General features: G+C 41.0%; 2 protein-coding genes across 8 annotated transcripts in view; one reads left to right on the forward strand and one right to left on the reverse strand.

Annotated features, from left to right (window-relative positions):
* Nucleotides 1–203: 203 nt before the first annotated feature.
* myct1b (myc target 1b) lies at nucleotides 204–2,359 on the reverse strand. The gene is made up of 2 exons (XM_076107870.1): nucleotides 2,206–2,359; nucleotides 204–1,299 (listed from the first exon to the last, which is right to left on the reverse strand). The coding sequence occupies exons 1-2, from the start codon at nucleotides 2,291–2,293 to the stop codon at nucleotides 803–805; spliced, it is 585 nt and encodes a 194-aa protein (XP_075963985.1). The 5' UTR covers nucleotides 2,294–2,359; the 3' UTR covers nucleotides 204–802.
* Nucleotides 2,360–4,529: 2,170 nt separating this feature from the next.
* syne1b (spectrin repeat containing, nuclear envelope 1b) overlaps nucleotides 4,530–14,177 on the forward strand; it is a 77,031-nt gene continuing 67,383 nt past the window's right edge. For 5 of the 7 annotated variants that reach the window (XM_076108399.1, XM_076108401.1, XM_076108402.1 and 2 more), the window contains exons 1-3: nucleotides 4,537–4,598; nucleotides 6,109–6,404; nucleotides 12,975–13,036. In XM_076108399.1, the coding sequence (XP_075964514.1) occupies nucleotides 6,338–6,404; nucleotides 12,975–13,036 (129 nt within the window). In that variant the 5' untranslated portion in view covers nucleotides 4,537–4,598; nucleotides 6,109–6,337. Of the gene's footprint in view, nucleotides 4,599–6,108; nucleotides 6,405–12,974; nucleotides 13,037–14,177 lie in introns of all 7 variants that reach the window. The other 2 variants (XM_076108403.1, XM_076108404.1) reach the window with 1 other exon arrangement.

Below are 14,177 nucleotides of genomic sequence, written 5' to 3' on the forward strand. Positions count from 1 at the left end.
ATTCTTGACACAAGACCTTGCTGTGATGAATGTGCTTGTAGTGGACTGTCCTTCCTGCCACAACGTTACGTTTTATTAATTAATAACTGATAACTTTCCTCCATTTGCCAAGCAGCCTATGACACTATATTCACTCAATATAAATATATAAACGGATTCTATTGTTTTATTCATGCACAAAAAGCACACGCACTGAAATCAAATCAATATTACATCTTTATTGTGGTATTAGATAATATATAACCATCTAGCACACAGTGTTGCCGTCACCTTCATGTGATCAGATTAAAATGCCTCAGACGCTCTACATGCATGGTCATGAGATGTTCTGCAAAAAACTACAGAATATTAGAAGTGCAATGATTAATCGATTAATTGATTAATCATTTGAGTCTTTTTTCAAGAAAACATTTGCTTGTTACATCTTCTCCATTTGCTGCTTGTCTCTATTTTATATCATTGTGAATTAAAAAAAGACATTTGGAGAAGTTGCTTTGGGCTCTGGATAACTATGATGGGTATTTTCTTTTTTATACTGAGACATTCTACAACTAATTGATTCATCGAGAAACGAACAAAATTCTCAATTATGAAAATAGTCATTAGTTGCACCCCTTATCTATATCTCAACACTGTGATGAGACTTGATGGTTGTGGAAGCATCTTATTCAGTTAAGGACACTTCTTTAGACTGAAAAGTGTTGGAAATGGTCTGATAAATAGCAGAGCACAGTCAGAAAGTCCTGTGTAATCCCAGAATGTTCTCCCCTTTTCAGCTTCTCTTGTATTTATGCAGAGAGATTCAAGTGCATGTCTCTTCAAAAGCATGGATGACACTGTCGTATGCAGGAGGGGGAGTTTGTGAAGGTAGAAATCCTTTAAGTCCGTTGCCGCCCAACCAGAAGGAATGTCTCTTGTTTGGTACGAGGGCTGCTGAATCCGACGACTTTGAAGCTGCTGTGTCCTCAGGCATGATGATCAGAGTGTCCTCTGCCATCTCCAGGCCAGCCCTGCTCCTCTTGGCCACAGGGCGAAAGGTGGAGGCCTCGACGCCGGGCTTACTCCCCAGAGGGCCCACTGGCTCCAGAGAGGGCTGTCTGTAGACGCTCAGAAAAGTGCTTCTGTAAAGGCCCAGCTGGTTGCCCGTGGCTGTTTGTGAAGTGCCGGATCTCCTTTTGGAGCGCCTGGTGATCCTGGCGGTGGCCTGGCGCCGGGATGCCCAGGTCAACAGAACGTAGACCAGAGCACCGAGCAGCAGGCCCACAAGCACTGACAAACAGAAGGCTAAAATCATATCGCCTGGAAAAGGGAAAAAAACAACAATGCAGAGTGTCAAAAAAGGGGAAATACTGTAATAAATGTTTAGTAGAATGTGAGGCAGGATGTATTGTGTTGTTCTAAACATGGGGAAGATTATTTCCCCAGATGGACTTTTCAGTTGCATTTCAAGAAAGAAATAGAATCTTATTAGCATTGACAAGGAGCAGATGTATGAGTACATCTCCTATGTGCCAGATTGTTTCAGGGAATTTTGTTCTTTTTTATTGATTTGCTATTGCTGGACACTGCTATACTGAGCAGAGTGTTATATAAAATCTTACATCATACCTGCGTGTGGGCTCACTGTCTAGGTATAGCATCATTGTGTTGAAGCACAAACTGAAATAATATCTTCACTTTTTATCATTCGATTGTCCTCACGAAAAAGTTGTTCACGGCACGTTTATGCACCTTTCCACAACAAGGCAATTTGAATTGCACAATTCAAATAAGACATAAACAGGCGTTAACATAAGACATGAAAGAAAAACAAGACGTACTACATAAATAGGAATTCAAATTAATTAGCTTAAATAGAGGACACAAAATAAACTAAATGGAATTAAACAGAAGAAACACAGGGATAAAATGGTGCGATGTAGTTACAGTATAGACGGATACAATTAAAAACCTAAGCTTAATAAAAGACAGTACCAAACAAAGGCTTTCAGCTGAGTGTTTTTTGGAAATGTGTTCCAAATATGTGATGCATACTAACTGTTGTCTTTGTGTTTAGGAGATGAAACAGATTTGTATGCGAAAATGTAACATTTTGTATCAATTGTACTATTATATCTGCGTTTTACAAGACAACATGCTACTGTTACATAGTAGCTTTGGGATACTACTTAGATCTTCAAAAGAAACAAACACATATACACTCACCAAGATTAAATGATTTTAGTATTTCCAAAATGGGATGTGTTTCATTATGTGCCATAATTCCACCATAAACTGTTGTTAGATTCCACATCGACTCCGAGCAGACAGACGGACGCTAAGCTTTTTCCAAGACAAGCTTTTTGCTTCTTACCCCCCCCCCCCCCCTCTACAGTGTTTGGTGTGGCGGAAACTTTGCTGTCATGCTTCCTTCCCTTTCTGGCTTTAAAATTAGCAAGTGCATTGCTTATCTGTGTGGGACACAACACTGGGAAACTGGGTGGTTTCCTTTTGCATCATTTCCTTGGGATCAATACACTGTGTAGCCTTTGCGGTCACTTTTACAGTTCAATTCCACAAAATGCCCAATAAACCTGCCATGAAACATCTTTACAGTTAGTATTGACAGTAACTTTAGGTTTATTTTTGAAATTGCAGTGATTTACTGTTTGTACACATTGGCCTTAGTGTAATGCTTTGACTATGAATGTGGTAGAGTTGATTTGATTTGAATGGTTCATCATGGGCTCTTTATGGCCTATTTCTATTTGTCTTTCTCCAATTCAGTGGATGCAATAATTCATTACATTTTAAAGATGCTATATATGAGATTAGAAGCAATTCTGTTCCCTGCTTTGTCATGTTTTGACATGTCTCGGGCAAAACGGTAGGATTCATCTGATTATTAGATTTCCACCATTTAATGGGACATTAACCTAATTTGGATTTTTGCAGAACAAGGATGATTCGAGTTAATTACCTCTTCCAGTAATCTTTGATTCATGTATTTACGAATCAATTTTAAAAGACTTCAACCATTAAAAATACAACCTTACTTCTGACGTAAAAAGTGTTGTGTTTCCAAGTGTCTTGACAAGGTTCTGGATAAGCTGAAACATGAGAATCTAAGCATCCACTAGAGTCTGCAGACTATCAAGCTCTCAGTCTCAATGGGGATTTCCTTCAATTGTTGCACTGTTCCCGCTTCACTTCTGTCCTCAGAGTCCTCAGGCTGACATTCTGCAGCTCAACAGTTGATACAATATACAGGTTCAACTATTCCTTTCCAATAAATGGACACATTTTTGAAAGACAGCCTTAAAGTAGGGCCTTTATTAGATATCTATAAGCACGTTTTTAGGATTTAACTTTGAACTAACTCCTCAAGCAACTTGTATTCAGGAAGAGGCCATAGAGAATGTTTTATGGGGGAAATTCTCCAGAAATACATTCATGTCTCAAATACGTCCAGCAGGTGGCGCTGAAGTACTTGCAATGGAGATTAATTTGGGAGACTGCATCTTTGAGCACTTCACGGTCACTATGATCTGTATTATAAAGAGAGGAAGTCAAACTTCTTACTTTTATTTAACTTTAACCATATTCTGCACCGTGTCCTTTGGAACATCGTGTCTTTTTAAGTTAAATTAATTACATCATCTTGAGGAGAAAGTACAAACCCAGTCAAGTCCCTGCAGTCACTTGCCAACATCAGGTCTGGAGTGAGTTGATGCTTCTGCTGCTCACACTGAATTCATGCTCTTTTCCTCAAATATGATTTTTTTCATGTTGCATATATTGAATTTGTCCAGTCAGCGTTCTCTGCACCAGGTGGAGGGGTCTGTTTGTATCTTCAGTATTTGCTGTGCACAGAGGATCGTGGGTGATTTAGTAAGAAAAATGCAATAATTCACAATTTATGACAGAAAATTATGACATCTTGAGCATAAAACTCAAGACTATTTTGTTTTTTTGTGTATGTATTTGAAGACTCACTCCCATGTATAACTGCAGACTTGCTGGTGTATCAGAGTGATAAACATGTGACCCTTTATTAATGACTTAACAAATTGATTGTGATCCAGATGGTCCCCCCCCATCCCTTTACATAGGAGGGAACTTCCTGATTAATTAATAGCTGAAAAGACAAAGCAAGGTTCATGCTGCAGGATGATTTCCCCCAAAACTACAGCATCCTGTAGTAGTTTCATTCATAACAGACGCTAAAAACTCAACGTGAAGTGTCCTAAACAAACCCTGGGAGAGGGAGAGAGAGAGAGTGGGGGATACCCGGAATTCCTCTCTGTTTACCCAAAGAATGACCTCTTTTGTTCCTAAAAATTAGGAGGACAGAAGCTGGTCCACACATTTCCGACCCCCCCCCCCTCCTTCCTTTAGGTCTGTGCAGTTCGCTGCCAGCAGCAGCAGCAGCGTGCCGCTCCTCTTCTTCTTCTTCTTCTTGTGGTTACAAACTTCACTTCACACCACCATGTTTCATTTTCACTGTTACTACTGGCAACAAGTCAACACACACACACACACACACACACATACACACACACACACACACGGGGGTACTTCCTCTTAAGTTATCATGCCCGTCTGCAGTCCTGAAAGTGGTAAGATGACATGTCAAATGCAACTTTGTATTTTTAAAGTGATACATGTTTGCCTGTTTGTTGTTAAGGTTCTGCTTACTGAAGCGTTAACTATTCATTTTGTAATGTTGTGATGCTTTCTAGCTCGCTAGTTCTAATGTAGTTGTAGCTAATTTGAGGTGTTTTAGTAACTTCCTCTCCTGTTAAAACTGGCGCTAATAAAGCAATCAAATGCAGGTGTCCAACTCTTTCAAATTGTAATGAAGTATTAAATAGCTTTATAATAATATGTGCACACATGTATTGAAACGGTTGCAGGCAAACGTTTGTGCCTAGCTAGCTAACCTGGACATTTCTTTTAGCTAATTCGTATTTTCTCACCCAACAGTAACTTCCTTTTTGATGGTCCTGTAAGTGCTAGTGGTTAGTGGTTTTATGAGTTGACAGTTTGCAGAAGAAATACAGTTTCACTCCTTATTTTAACCCCTTGTTATATATCGTTATTGTTAACTACTCTAGTTAATAACCATTTTGCTTGTATGTAATATATGGCCGTTACTTGTGTCCATGTTACTTGCCTTTTAATGATATATTTGTGGTTGTGTTTGCTTATCTGTATGTCTATATTTGTGGCTTCCTGTAAATTTCTTCTTGGCACTTCTTGAGAACGAATTACTTCCGATTTAGTCAGATATCCAGCATGTGTCAGCATACTTGATCAGTAAAGTTGATTCCGAGTCTTACTTGTCATGTAAGCAATTCATGAATTGACTGACACATTTATGTATAAGGGAAAGGGGATAGTCTTAAGTAAATCACCTGTTCTCCAGCACATTATTTTCACAGGTGTCACAAATAACATTAACGAGGACTATGTTTTAAGCCATGTCAGACAGTGTGACTGTCAATGGTTTTATTGGAATTCAGCCGTTATTGATTTTATTAATTGCACCTGTGCTTTTCGTACTGTAACATGTCAAAATGTCTTCTGTGGAAAAGGCTTCCTGAATGGCCTCATTTCTCATCGTGTATATTTCCTCCCAAGTGGCACATTCATTATTTCTTGTGGTGCATTGTTTGATGTAGAAGGGTCATTTTCTTTTATTTGTACATGAGAAACTCACTAAAAAGCAAACTCTGTCTTCTTGCATAATAAAACACAAAATGATCAACCGAGAGGTAAAAACAACATCAACAGCAATGAAAACTAGAATAAAAGCTTAAAAATAATAATTAAAACATGCAGATTGTTGTAGTATTTCAATGTTTGAGGTACACTGTGAGAAACTTGTGACTTCTAAGGTACAAAGTTAACTAATAGCTGAGTTCCCTAAGGGGGGGGGGGGGGTCATTCAACATCAACATGTACTTGTGAACAAGAAAACAAGCTAAACAGTTAAGTTGGTCTCAAAATATAAACTTTAAATGAAATATAATAATAAATCGTGAGCAATAACAGCGCCGTGAAATAGCTGCATGACAAAAGGTGTGGCCTCAATCGAAACTCTCTTAACATGCTTCTCTTCTTCAGGCAACGACTGGAAGAAGTGCTTCTATTGGACCGTAAACCTGCTGTCCCTGCATGAAACCTGAGATTCAATTGGACCTGGTCCTGCAGTGAAATTAGAAAGACAAAGAGAGAGAGAGAAGGAGAGCGAGGGAGGGGCAGAGGGGGGGATGTCCCACTCAGGACAGTTGTGAAGGATCTTGTGCCATCAGCATCAGTGACCCACCTTGTCATACAGCTGCGGCGAGACGACATGGCCTCTCCAAGGCACTTCGGTCGGCCGTCTGTGGACATCGCTAATGTGATGCAAAAACTGCAGGGTGAGTGTCACTCTTCTGCTTCAGCTGGCTTACGGACAAAACACTCTCTCCTCCTGCGCGGCTGCACAGTAATATTGTGCTGATTCAATGCCTGGGCCGCATGCCCATCTCAAGTTTGTCAGCGTCTGCAAGGCAAGCTTGCAGGCAAACACACACATGCTTACACACACACACACATGCTTACACACACACACACATGCTTACACACACACACACACACATGCTTACACACACACACACTCATGAATTCACATAGCATATAGGCAGACAGTTAGAAAACATATACCTTCAAATTAAACTATTACTTATTGCCTTTGCATTAACAATCTGTCTGTTTCCTGTGTAACTTATTTTTTTTGTCTCTGATCTTAAGATTTAGAATTATAAAATGCACAAGAAATTTCAATGTTAAGTATGTTTTTTAAAATTAATACTTAAAATGATACGTTATATTATGTAACTGAGCTGTCCACAGGTACTTGTTGCCCTTGAAAGGAGATTTTTTGGAATGATAAAATACATTTAATTTCAATTTTTGTAACATTTTGTGACCAAACTAAGTTGTTTTGCGGCCTCGATACAGTAATTGAGAAGTTATTCAGAGAAGCATGTTTGAAACATGGATCAAACAATGATCTGTTTATCCTTTCTGTTGAGATTAGTAAGCTAAATGTGTTTTCACATCATGCCGTTATTAAAGTAGCATCAAGTCATCTTGTCCCCAGTAAAAATAGGTTTTTTGGACCCAATTATTTCTAGCAATAGACTAATTTTTGCCCTCGTTTGACCTCTTCTGAGAAAGTCTTGGGTTAATCGTTAGCTCCTTAATTTGAGTCTTGACATGGGATACTGAGTCACAATAACTGTGGCTTCATGACGGCACAGACAGTGCACCGAACAAGACTAAAACCTGACACCCTCTTTGCCCTTGGTGAGAGAACAGATCGATAGCGGGAGACTCTTTTTGTTGGTGTTCCCCTTTTGTTACAAGGGCATTGGGCCACTACCGTCACTACACAGGTCTGGCCGATTCTGGCATCCGCTTCCACTCAGTTTAGATGCGTTTGTGGATGACCAGGAAATTTTACACGTTATAGCTTGTTACCATAGAAACTGTTACGAAACATTTGTCTGTGGTTGTGTCAACGCAGCCCAGTTCCTGCTCTAGAGAGACTTGGTTTCACAGTTACTTACATTCACTTGCTATCAATAGATAAGGCCGTCACACTGACTCACTCCCTGAAATAAAGGACTACATAAGCTAATGTTTAAGTCTCTCAAGGTAGATATTTACTCGTGTTTACGCTGTATAGTGTAACGATAAACACAAACTAAACCTCTTATTAGCTGCTGCTGAAAAAAAGTACGGTCAATATCTATTTTTAAGATAATAATAGAAACACGATAAGATGAAATTTATTAATTTATCTTTCTGACCTGTCACACAAAATCCCCAAAAATACATTACCTTCAATAGTGCGTGGGGGAAATTCACCTGAACTGTGCACAGATGGCATAATGTGCAATGCAAAGTGCCAGCCACTGTTGCGTGTTTCATGACAGGAAGTGGAATTTGGTGTGAGGTCACATCTGGAAGATATTATTGTGCCAGTGGGTTTAGGTGCTCCGTAGATGGCGGGCAGCAAGCTGGTCTGTTCATCAGATGCAGCTTCCTGTCATTAAAGGCTTCCTGCAGAGCCGGTTAATGCAGACTCACTTTGACCTGAACAACAGTCCATCTGATGGATGAATTATTGACACCAGCTAATCTGTAGTCTTGTGAATGTATCTATTGTCGATCGTAGTGATCTACACTGTGTGCTGAAAGAGATTCATGAAGAATTCTCCTAAATGTATCAACAAGCAATCTAAGAGAAAACTCTTTTTTCCAGTTTTTGCTGTCATCATGCTATCGGAGCATCTGTGTGTTTGATTTCAGCACCATACCACCATAGAGTAGCAACACCTTGTGGCCTTAAATACCCTCAGGGGCTGTCTGATAGTTGCCTGGTGGAGTGTGCATGACAAGCGTGCTGCTCTCCTTCCGCCTGGGTTTCTTGTGGGTTTCAGTCTAGTTTAGGCTGTGTGTCAAACAGGATATGATGAAACACAAAGGGTTTGTGGTGACGTCAAATCCATGAATTTTCTCAATTCATGGATTATTCATTTAGTCTGCAGAATGTCAAAAAATAGTGACAAAATGCCCATCACAATTCTTCCAGACCCGTTTTGTCTGAGCCAACATTTCAAAGTTATTCAGTTTGAAATGAGACATAGCAAAGCCTCACATTCAAAAAACCAGTGAACAATGAAGCAATCATCAAAAAAAGCTTCCCGTTAATTTACTGACAATCAACCAAAGCGCCGCCCACCTCCAAGACTGCAGCTTTGTCGCAAAAGGTCACGAGCTAAAACACGTTAAATACAGATTGTTAGAAATCTGATGGAGTAGTTACGTCCCGGTTGGAGTAAAAAAGCAAGTAAAAGACAGACTAGCACGCATGTTGTCAGCTGTGAGAGATGCTTCTGCTCTCCAGTGTCAGTAACAGCTGCCAGGGACAGACAGCCATCACACTGCTGTGATCTCTGCACTAAGCTAAGCCTCAGAAGTTAGTCAAACAAACCATATCTTATGTATCTTCCTCATTCGGTATCTTTGTATGTGAATATTAGATTACGGTGTTGTCATGTTATTTTGAAGACCAGGAAAACCATTCACACTCTAAGTAAATCCTCAGTGTCAACCATGTCAGAATAGACAGCCACAGAAGCCTTTCTTGTCCCGCCTGATTGTTGTTGGCCTGTCAGAGCTAAAGTAAGGTTGCTCTCGACTAAATGGCCCAACAACAGAGTGAGTGGGCTTTTACAGTGCTCCCAGGTGACCAACGCAGGCCAATGAAGCCAAGCACCTGCAGTACGGTATTGCCAAAGGTATCATCTGTCCTGAGATCACCTTAAGTACTCCATTACTCATGTGGATTGCAGATGCTTTCGTGGTTTGATGCTTTGCTGGTGTTTTTTGTTGGGGCTATTCGCTTTTAATTGCCACTTAGCTACTAGTACTACATCAGGCTTAATTAAAACAGTTGTCTAAGACATAATGACTCAATGATGGGGAGCTGCTTTACATAAGGATCTCATGCTTGTCAGAGATCAAGACCTGACCTACATACCTTTGTGTCTGTAGCACAGAGTGTCACAAACAGCTCCAGAGTTGGCCTTTACTTCTTAGTCAGATTCATAATCTTGTTTGCTTATTTTTGAATCCCAGTTTAACCGGGATTTCTCCAGGATAAACTTTATTCTTTTTTGAAGCTTTCAACCACTTCTTGTGGCCTTCCTCCGCGGATAGATTTGCTCAGGTCCGGAAGAAAGAAATCTTATGTTGAGAATTCATCCTAAATTCTTACATTTTTTTAATAGCTTACATTTTTACCAGTTTCTGACAGCGTTCAGCTGTCTGGGTTGCATTTAACATTTGAGAACTTGCTTCTGGCTACTAAAAAAATAGTTTATATATCTTAAAATAAGCTGTCAAAAAAACACATTGTTTTTGTATCGGGCCAAAATGCAGGTGTTGGCTCTTATCTAACCTGACTGACTCTGGTGGAAACAAAAACACATCTCTTCCTTTTCAGCAGAGGGTTTTTCCTGGGTTGGTCCTATGTGGCACGAGGCATTTAGAATAGCAAAAGTAAAGGTTAAAGGTCGACTCACTACTCTGAACTGAGAAGCAACACATTTTACTATCCATTGTTCTGCTAGTGTGACATATGCAGTATTTCTTAGGAATGTTACCATGAAAGCACTAAGTGAGTCATTTATGTATCAATACTATTTTTGGTCATCAGGACACCCTGGTATAAAAATACTGAAACCCTAAAAGTATGATGTCTGTAGGTGGTTGGGTGTTGAAGGGTTAAAGAAGAATTCTAAAATGGAAAAATTGCTTGATAACAGTTAATTACAGGGTTAATATTTTTATATTAACCTTTTCTGCTCGGGACTTAGATACTCATAAATGTGCATTAATTGAAGTATGTCGACACGCTCATTGTTGTCAGTGTACGCAGCGGTCCACAACATTTGAATGGTGCTACTTTTAACCTTTTACTTTTTTTTGATGTAAAAGGGAGAAAAAAGAAAATCTATTTTCACCCAAATATCTTTTCTGGGCCAGTTCCACCAGCGGTCTATAGAGCAGTAATAATAGAATAACAAACGCAGGCCTATTTTTAGTATATCAGAGAAGCTTTTAGTATGCCAGTGGTCTTGAAAGAATAAAGGGATTTCTCTGCAGGAGATAAGTACTATACACTATTGTGTGTTGTATTCAGAAGAGTGGAGTAGTCCAATAGAAAACAGACGGGTCAAAGCTGAAGTTGTTCCAGGTCTTACAGGACAAAAAGGGATATGCTTTAGAGCTTTTACATGATACTGTGTGTGAAGTGGGAATCCCGGAGTGGGTGTGTCTGCTTTGTCGTCACAATAGCATTGACACTGAGAGAGAGAGAGAGAGAGAGAGAGAGAGAGAGAGAGAGAGAGAGAGAGAGAGCAGGTGGTGGATGTCATTCACCAGCCTCAGCATTAATTATTGAGATTTGTTGCACCATGGTGAGCTTTGTGCAGCAGTCTTTTAATTGAGTTCTGGGCTATTTAATCAATAGGCCTGCTGGGACTTCATCTGATTTTACAAGCAAAAAAAAAGAAGAAAGAAAAATGAAAAGGGACATTTTACAAATGCTTTCACGATTTCCTTGGAATTTGTGATGCTTTTTAACTGTGTCAGTCTCATAGAAGATTAGGCAAATCTTACAGTCAAACACAGGTCCATACACACACATACAGACACGCATACATCAGGATAGTGCAGCCAAGGCTGTGACATCACTGCCTCCCCCATGCTGATTGGTGGAGCCATGCTTCTAGCTGATCTCTCTCCAGCGTCAGACGGTGTGATGATACACAGAGGCAGTGCAGCGGGGGCTGTGCACATCCTCACAGGCATGGCTCCTCTGGATAGAAAAAACACAGCAAGATGGAAGGATGGGATTGTAAATGACCCGATCCGTTAGAGCCTTCTCCTCTGCCATCTGTGCGTGTGTGTGCGTGTGTGTGTCTGTGTGTGAGAGTGTCAGGGAGGAGGGGACGTTTTTTCGACACAGCCTCCAGCAGCTCTTTTTGCTTTCAGCCAGATCTGTTGTGCTTCCTGCTGGAAAAAGAGAGGAAAGGGACAGCTGTGTGTTTTTTGTCTCAGTTTTCCACTGTGGATTTGATTTTCACACGTACATATATGTACCCTGGAACTGATGAGAGGCAGAAGGAGAGAGCCGGAGAGTGGGGTGTAGAATGGCTCACTATAAGGATGTTTCTGCCAGAAAGACTTCTTTAAATCTGGTGACTGGATTCTTTCAGTATCTACGTGGTAAGTAGGGCAGCAGCATCCTTCATCCCTCATCTGTGTGCACGTACGTAGCTAATCTGGGCTATAACTGGGAAAATAACAGATGCTAATGGTTTGTGGGTAAATCCCTGCTACATGAACTAGTTACAGTGTCATGCTGCACAAACACAGCTGTATGTGTGCTGCATCTGTGTGTGTGTTTGTGTGTATGTATGTGTGTGCTATGCTTCAGTGGGCATCCCATGTGCATTCAGTGATGAAGCATTTGCCTGTGGGTTAAGTCAATGTCTTTGCTCCCAGTGTAGTGTTCGCATTGCTTCCTTCCACACGTGACCACTGTCTATATCTCTAAGGGTGGATGTTTAAAAATGGCCACTCTGTGCAGTGTGCAGCAGTCGCCTACCGGCATGCGTGACAGGGTGTTAGAAATCCGTCCCACGCGCAACAACAGCACCACTTTAGCAAAGAAATCAATTGTTTGTTCATACCTGCTGCATAATGCATGAAGCATTGTGACTGAATATATCAATAGACCACAAAAGAGGCTGGGGGCGACCAAAACAATCACGCATGTTATTACTGGACACAGAGGGGGCTTGCGAGACGTGTTGGCAGAAATTTCCTCTCCACTCATGCTCTAATCTCCTTGTATGACCTCTTTCTGAGAGCTCTGGAGCGTCAATTGTACGAGCACCGCCAAGCCTGTGTTATTCACATCGCACACATCCAACCACTGCAGAAGTCGTACTTTGTAACATGTTTGGTGCAGGGTGGCTGAAATGCTACTCGACATACCAGAAGCAGTGTAAAATGATGCGGTATGAGGTTGGATAAAGTATGGCTCTGGCTAGGGGAGTCATACAATAGCCGTTATATATACAGTTATAGTTAGAGATTAATATTTGATGTATTTTACGATTGCGCTGCAGCTATAAACCCAACCATATCCACACCTAGAATCAATTAACAGCCACTTCTTAGCAAGTGCAAATCCATAATCTCTGATCATCGAGTATAACTTGTATTGTCCACATTTGGTCGTGTGTCCTCTACGAGTATCAACAGCTCCTCTAGTCGCAAGTGTGCGGCTTAACAGTCAACCGTCAGGAGCATGTGGCGTCTTTCGTGTACCGTGTTGACATGACCTCTGTGCCTTTCCTTTTCAGATGAGCAGGAGGCAGTGCAGAAGAGAACCTTCACCAAATGGATCAACTCTCATTTAGCAAAGGTAAGCGTGCATTTTCATCCATGCTCTCCGCTGCCTTCCCATCAAGCTCATGTAAAACTAATTGTCAAGGCAATTGCGTCACATGTACATTGGAAGCTGTGCTATGTTGACCTTTTTCCTCAGAGAGGCTCGTGATGTTTTATTGCTCGTCATGATGATGTAGCTTCTCTTTGGTCCGCGGTGTTTCAGGCTACTGAGATGAGCTTTGCCATCCGACAGTAATGGCCCCCAATAACACTGCACAAGATATTCAATGTATCCGGTTCACCGTGAATTAAACCACCTCGTTTCTTAAGCATTTAAGCTCATATAATGTTTATCGTGGGCTGGATCTAATGATGGGGAGGGAACGCACAGTAAAATAAACCTAGGATCCTTCTAGAACCATTAAAAAAGGTCATGCTGCTTGTTGCTTTGCTGGAAAGACGACACAGACATAACGGAGCTTCACAGTGCAGAACTGCAGTACTGTTTTAAAGAAGCTCATTCGGGGCTATTATAGTTGGGTGAGCTTCTGTACCGCTGGTGGAGTGTGTGGGGTACGTGTGTTCGTCGTGTATTAGGTGTAGGTGGGCCCCCGCTGTGTGTGCCTGAGTGCGCGTGGGTGTTTTGTTCTTCGTGTGAGTGTGTGTATTTGTGGACAGGCTTGGCAGGGATAGTGATGCGGTGTGCAGATGGAGAGCAAGAGGGTAAGGACAGTTCCCTGTAGGCAGTCGTTTGCTTCTAAGCTTCAGGCATGTAAATTACAACAACAACACATTTGTGATATACACTTTGACAAACTGCATTAGATTATGCACACTGATGAACTGTTCAGAATTCAGAATAAGTACTGTGGGTTCTTTTTGGGACTGTAATCACTGATGACACAGCAGAGTGTTCAACTAGTCAGACACCGGCTTTATGTCTGGAACCTGGCAAAGAGATTTAGTTTAGAGGGGTCTTTTGTTGAGCCTGATCTGCCCACATTAGTTCAAAGCGGGGCTTCTAAAACTTTAGAAGAATCTCAGTTATGTGGTGGGCCAGAGCAGAGACACTGTGTTGGTCTATTGTTCATTAGTCATGCACTGCGCTCAAGCTCACTCACTGTGCATACCAATAGGACTAATGTAGCATAAGCTACATCATGAAAGAGCTCTAA

This window comes from Anarhichas minor, unplaced genomic scaffold, assembly GCF_050575085.1.
Source record: "Anarhichas minor isolate MPS153535 unplaced genomic scaffold, ASM5057508v1 ptg000040l, whole genome shotgun sequence".
Classification (NCBI taxonomy): domain Eukaryota; kingdom Metazoa; phylum Chordata; class Actinopteri; order Perciformes; family Anarhichadidae; genus Anarhichas; species Anarhichas minor.